This window comes from Oncorhynchus keta, chromosome 1 (genome assembly GCF_023373465.1).
Source record: "Oncorhynchus keta strain PuntledgeMale-10-30-2019 chromosome 1, Oket_V2, whole genome shotgun sequence".
Lineage (NCBI taxonomy): Eukaryota > Metazoa > Chordata > Actinopteri > Salmoniformes > Salmonidae > Oncorhynchus > Oncorhynchus keta.
Window position 1 is genome coordinate 91,174,672 of NC_068421.1, and position 6,796 is coordinate 91,181,467.

Below are 6,796 nucleotides of genomic sequence, written 5' to 3' on the forward strand. Positions count from 1 at the left end.
GTGATGTCCAGGTCAGGGGGACATAAGACAGACAGACGTGTGGTGTCCAGGTCAGGGGGACATAAGACAGCGAGACAGACAGACGTGTGATGTCCAGGTCAGGGGGACATAAGACAGACAGACGTGTGATGTCCAGGTCAGGGGGACATAAGACAGCGAGACAGACAGACGTGTGGTGTTTTTTAACTCCTCTATTGTCCTATTCATCTCAACTCGGGTGTGAGGTCAGCCAGAATTTTAACGGTTAATTTTCTCATCTCTTGCTGTGAGTTCAGGCAGTGTACTCCCGGGGACTATGGTGCTGAAGGCTGAGCTGTAGTCTATGAACAGCATTCTTACATAGGCATTTCTCTCATCCAGATGGGATAGGGCAGTGTGCAGTGCAATGAAAATTGCATCATCCGTGAATCATCCGTGAATCTATTGGGATGGTATGAACATTTCAGTGGGTCCAGGGTAAGGTGGAAGTGATATGACCCTTAACTAACCTCTCACAACACGACATGATGAAAGAAGTGAGTGGTATGGAGCAATAGACATTTAGTTCAGTTACCGTAGCTTTCTTGGGAACAGGAACAATGGTGGACATTTTGAAGCAAGTGGGGACAACAGACTAGGATAGGGAGAGATTTAATGTCTGTTAACACTCCAGCCAGCTGATCTGTGCATGCTCTGAGGATGCGGCTAGTGATGCCGTCTGGGCCGCCAGCCTTGCTTGGGTTAACACGTTTAAATGTCTTACTCACGTCGGCCATGGAGAACAAGAGCATGCAGTCCTTGGGAGCGGCTTGTGTCACCGGCCCTGTGTTATCCTCAAAGCGGGCGAGGGTGTTTAGCTTGTCAGGGAGCAAGACATTGTGTCCGCGACGTGGCTGGTTTTCACTTTATGCAATTATCTGTAGTCCCTGACACATTCGTCTCGTGTCTAAGCCATTGAATTGTGACTCCACTTTGTCTCTGTACTAATGCTTTGACTGTTTGATTGGCATAAGAAGGGCCTGGACTGTTTGTATTCGATCATATTCTCAGTCCCCTTGCAGTGGTTAAATGCAGTGGTTTCAGTTTTGCGTGTATGCTACCATCTGTCCACGGTTTTTCGTTTGGATAAGTTTTAAAATCGTCACAGTGGGAACAAACATCTCCTATACACTTTCTGATTAACTCCGTCACTGTGTCAGTGTTATTCTCAGAAGCAACCTGGAATATGTCCCAGTCCACGTGATTAAAAACAGTCTTGAATCATGGATTACGATTGGTCAGACCAGCGTTGAATAGACCTTAGCGCGGGTACTTCCTATTTGAGTTTTTGACTATAGGAAGAGGGGTTGGGGGAGGGCCTTGTAGCCATCACGGTAGGGTGACTAACAATGAGAGTTTTGAATTGTGAGAACCGCATGCGATGTGTTGATAGAACTTCGGAAGAGATTTGCTGTATTAAAGTCTCCGGCTATAATAAATGTGGCTTCAGGATATGCAGTTTCCAGTTTGCACAAGTCCAGTGTAGTTCCTTGAGATCCATTGTGGTATCGGCTTGAGGGGGAATATACACAGCCGTGACAATAACAGAAGAAAATTCTCTAGGGAGGTAATGAGGTCGGCATTTGATTGCGAGGCATCCTAGGTTGGGTGAACAAAAGGAATTGAGTTTCTGTTACCACAATCACACCATGAGTAGTTAATCATGGGAACATACACCTCCGCCTTTCTTCTTCCTGGAGAATTCTTTATTCCGATCCACACAATGTATTGAACACCCAGCTGGCTGTATAGATGGAGACAGTATATACGGAGTGAGACATGATTCCGTGAAACAGAGTATGTTACAGTCCCCGATGTCTCTCTGAAAGGAGATCCTCGCCCTGAGCTCATCTTCTTTATTATCCAGGGTCTGAACATTAGCGAGTAATATACTCGGAAGCGGTGGATCGTGTGCACGCCTCCTTAGTCGGACAAAGTCCACTCCGAATACCTCTTCACCGACAGTGATGTCTTGGAGCAGCCTCTGGGATGAGTTCAAATCGCCTTGGAAGATACGAACAAAGGATCCAATTCAGGAAAGTCGTGTTCCTGGTTGAAATTCTGGTAAGTTACCGCTCTTTCTGGTTGTATGTAATAATGCAAAGAAAGTTCTGGGCTTAATAATATGAGAGTGAACAGAAAACAAATCTTAATACAGCAAAGTTGCTATAATCCTCAAACAAAGGAGGCCATGTCTATCGGAGCCATCTTAGTATCCAGGAATGGAGCGAAGCACAGGCAAAGTCCTAGAGGAAAACCTGGTTCAGTCTGCTTTCTACCAGACACCTGGGGATGAATTCACCTTTCAGCAGGACAATAACCTGGTTCAGTCTGCTCTCTACCAGACACCTGGGGATGAATTCACCTTTCAGCAGGACAATAACCTGGTTCAGTCTGCTTTCTACCAGACACCTGGGGATGAATTCACCTTTCAGCAGGACAATAACCTTTGCCAGCAGCATACCACTCTGCATACCACTGCTGGCTTGCTTCTGAAGCTAAGCAGGGTTGGTCCTGGTCAGTCCCTGGATGGGAGACCAGATGCTGCTGGAAGTGGTGTTGGAGGGCCAGTAGGAGGCACTCTTTCCTCTGGTCTAAAAAAATATCCCAATGCCCCAGGGCAGTGATTGGGGACACTGCCCTGTGTAGGGTGCCGTCTTTCGGATGGGACGTTATACGGGTGTCCTGACTCTCTGAGGTCATTAAAGATCCCATGGCACTTATCGTAAGAGTAGGGGTGTTAACCCCGGTGTCCTGGCTAAATTCCCAATCTGACCCTCAAACCATCACGGTGACCTAGTAATCCCCAGTTTACAATTGGCTCATTCATCCTGTAACTATTCTCCAGGTCGTTGATGCAAATGAGAACGTGTTCTCAGCCAACTTACCTGGTAAAATAACGGATAAATAAATAAATCTACACTGGAGTTGCTTACCAAGAAGACTGTGAATGTTCCTGAGTGGCCAAGTTACAGTTTTGACTTAAATCTACTTCAAAATATATGGCAAGACCTGAAAATGGTTATCTAGCAATGATCAACCACTAATTTGACAGAGCTTAAAGAATTTAGAAAAGAATAAATGGGCAAATGTTGTACAATCCAGGTGTGGAAAGCTCTTTAGAGACTTACCCAGAAAGACTCACAGCTGTAATCGCTGGCAAAGTTGATTCTGCAAAGTATTGACTCAAGGGTGTGAATACTTATGTAATTTAGATATTTTTGTATTTCATTTTCAATCCATTTGAAATAAATTCTAAAAACATGTTTTCACTTGGTCATTATGGAGTATTGTGTATAGATGGGCGGAAAATAAATATTTCATCAATTTTGAATCAGGCTGTAACAACAATAATGTGAATAAGTCATAGGGTTATGAATATTTTCTGAAGGAACTGTATACCTAAGACTTACCTAGTAGATTTGATAGTGGTCTATGGCTGTCAAGTTATATATCGGAGACTTACGGAGTAGAGTTGATAGTGGTCTATGGCTGTCATGTTCTATATCTGAGACTTACCTAGTAGATTTGATAGTGGTCTATGGCTGTCATGTTCTATATCGGAGACTTACAGAGTAGAGTTGATGGTAGTATATGGCTGTAATGTTATATATCGGAGACTTACCTAGTAGAGTTGATGGTGGTATATCCTGAGGGGCATTCTGGGATGCAGGCTCCGTTGTGGATGACGTACTCGTGGCAGTCGTTGCCCTTCCCGTTCTTGCACTGGTTGTGGAGGTCCTGACAGAAGGAGAGAGAGACGCAGCGCCAGCCCTTGAAGGTGTAGTATCCCTGGGGACAGCGGTCCACACAGGTGTCCTGGTGCTGGAACTTCTGGCATGCCACACAGCGGCTGGCGTTGCCTGCCTCTGAGCAACCTCCCAGGCACTGGTCGTGGCAGCAGTGGCCATGTTGGGTACAGGCCCGATGTTTACAGGTGGAGGGACACACTGTGGAGGGAGGGGAGGTGGGGTAGGACGGGAGGAGAGCGAGAGAGAGAGAGAGAGAGGGATGATGCTAAGAATTCAAACTCAATACAGGAGGAAAACATTTGTACAATCCTCAGTGTAAAGCTGTCGGAGTTCAGTCTTGTATCAGATTGGACTGTGGATAAAAGTAACATCTGGATGGAATAGGTCAGTGTGTTTCCCTTAGCCATTCAGCTTGTCATTTCACTCCTATTGGACAAATACAGCTCTGCACTTTCATCAAAGATTAGCTAGAAACATCCGGAAGCCACCAATGGATCTCAGCTAAAGTTCTAGACAGCCTTCCCAAAGTGCACTGCTGCGAGTCCTCCGGTCCACCGGTGTCGAACAGCGGCCCGCCGTGGAGACAGACACTCCAGACGACGACAAACACCTCAGACAAAATGGAAACAGGCAGAACAAAGTGAGGGGATTGGAGAGGCTGCTGTAGCAAAGCTCTGTGTCGTTCTGCGCGTTCGGTGAGCAGGGGAGAGAGGGGAGCTGGCTGGGATCAACTGTCACAATTACATTCTCTGCAAGGCCGGTCATCAGCAAATAAAGGACGACCGTATTCCTCATTCTTGCTGAACTGGGCTGGCTTGACTCCCAGTAACCTATAGCACCTGCCTGGTGGGATGACCCCTTCTAACAATGACCTAGTTCACAGTCAGAACTCCTGCTACAGTAGCTCCTGTCCTCGGTCCCGGTCCCCAGCCACGGTAAAAATAACCCGCCGCAGTGCAGCCTCGGCCAGGCTCGGACACAACCAGCTCATAAACAGAGATGGTCAAAACAAGTTGACTCACAGTTCCAACTACCACATATATAGCAGGACTTTCAGATCTCCGTTAGTTACACAACTTAAAGCTCCTTTACTTTAGGTTTTCTTTACGAGAGTGTCTGAGAGGATAAACATTCCACTTTACCCCACAAAGTCAGATATCTCAAGCTTAAACTGACAAACTTTAAAACTGGATTTATGTACATTTTTATGTGCATAATCTTATTCATTCCTTTACACTTGTGTGTATACACACGGTAGTTGTTGCAATTTTTTGGGGGGGGTACTTTACTTTACTTAAGATTGACATACCAAATCGACTCAAGGGGGTTAACCCTGCTTTAGCCAATACTCACTGATCTGGCTTTACAATCTGGCTATGAAAATGCCCTTGTTGTTCCTCATTTAAATCAGAACCATGCATAATAAACGCACATTCACTAATAATGACTAACTTTGATTGCAAAAATAGTTAGGAAGAGATTTTTCCATGTACTGCTTCCATGGCACATGGTTTAAGTGAACTGATACACAAATAATATATGCCATTTATCAGACGCTTTTATCCAAAGCGACTTACAGTCATGTGTGCATACATTCTACGTATGGGTGGTCCCGGGGATCGAACCCATTACCCTGGCGTTACAAGCGCCATGCTCTACCAACTGAGCTACAGAAGGACCACAGAAGGACCACAAAACGATGCTGGATTGAAAACATTAGAATAGAATAATAATAATAGTAGAATAATAGTGAAGACATCAAAAGTATGAAATAACACATGGAATCATGTAGTAACCAAAAGTGTTATTCCAATCAAAATAATATTTGAGATTCTTCAAAGTTGACAACCTTTGCCTTGATGACAGCTCTGCACACTCTTGGCATTCTCTCAACCAGCTTCACCTGGAATGCTTTTCCAACAGTCTTGAAGTTGCTGAGAAGTTGTTGGCTGCTTCTCCTTCACTCTGCGGTCCAACTCATCCCAAACCATCTCAATTGGGTTGACGTCGGGTGATTGACGTCGCCATCACCCTCCTAGGTCAAATAGCCCTGAAACAGCCTGGAGGTGTGTTTTGGGTCATTGTCCTGTTGAAAAACAAATGAGATAGTCCCACTAAGCCCAAACCAGATGGGATGGCATATCGCTGCAGAATGCTGTGGTAACCATGCTGTTAACTGTGCCTTGAATTCGAAATAAACCACTAACAGTGTCACCAGCAAAGCACCCCCACACTATCACACCCCCTCCTCCATGCTTCATGGTGGATCATCTGTTCACCTACTCTGCATCTCACAAAGAACGGCGGCTGGAACTAAAAATCTCAAATTTGGACTCATCAGACCAAAGGACATATTTCCCCCGGTCTAATGTGCATTGTTTGTGTTTCTTGGCTCAAGCTTGTCTCTTCTTCTTATTGATGTCCTTTAGTAGTGGTTTCTTAGCAGCAATTTGACCATGAAGACCTGATTCACGCAATCTCCTCTGAACATGTTGAGATGAGTCTGTTACTTGAACTCTGTGAAGCATTTATTTGGGCTGCAATTTCTGAGGTTGTTAACTAATTAACTTATCCTCTGCAGCAGAGGTAACTCTGGGTCTTCCTTTCCTGTGGCGGTCCTCATGAGAGCCAGTTTCATCATAGCGCTTGATGGTTTTACAACTGAACTTGAAGTTCTTGAAATTTTCCAGATTGACTGACCATGTCTTAAAGTAATGGACTGTAGTTTCTCTTTGCTTATTTGAGCTGTTTTTGCCATAATATGGACTTGGTCTTTTACCAAATAGGGCCATCTTCTGTATACCACCCCTACCTTGTCAAAACACCACTGATTGGCTAAAATTCCACAAAATGTACTTTTAACTAGGCACGCCTGTTAATTGAAATGCATTCCAGGTGACTACCACATGATGCTGGTTGAGAGAATGCCAAGAGTGTGCAAAGGTGCCATCAAGGAAAAGGGGGGCTACTTTGAAGAACCTCAAATATAAAATAGATTTTGATTTGTTTAATCCTTTTTTGTTACT

The 6,796-nt window shown here is 44.8% G+C and overlaps 1 protein-coding gene across 1 annotated transcript in view; it reads right to left on the reverse strand.

The window, feature by feature from the left end:
- The window catches only part of LOC118377063 (insulin receptor-like), a 101,392-nt gene extending 96,113 nt beyond the window's left edge, over window positions 1-5,279 (reverse strand). Inside the window, exons 1-2 of the mRNA XM_052524580.1 lie at window positions 5,264-5,279; window positions 3,644-3,968 (exon numbers count right to left, since the gene is read on the reverse strand). Of these exons, the coding sequence (XP_052380540.1) occupies window positions 3,644-3,968; window positions 5,264-5,279 (341 nt within the window). The remainder of the gene's footprint in view (window positions 1-3,643; window positions 3,969-5,263) is intronic.
- Between the last annotated feature and the right edge of the window lie 1,517 nt (window positions 5,280-6,796).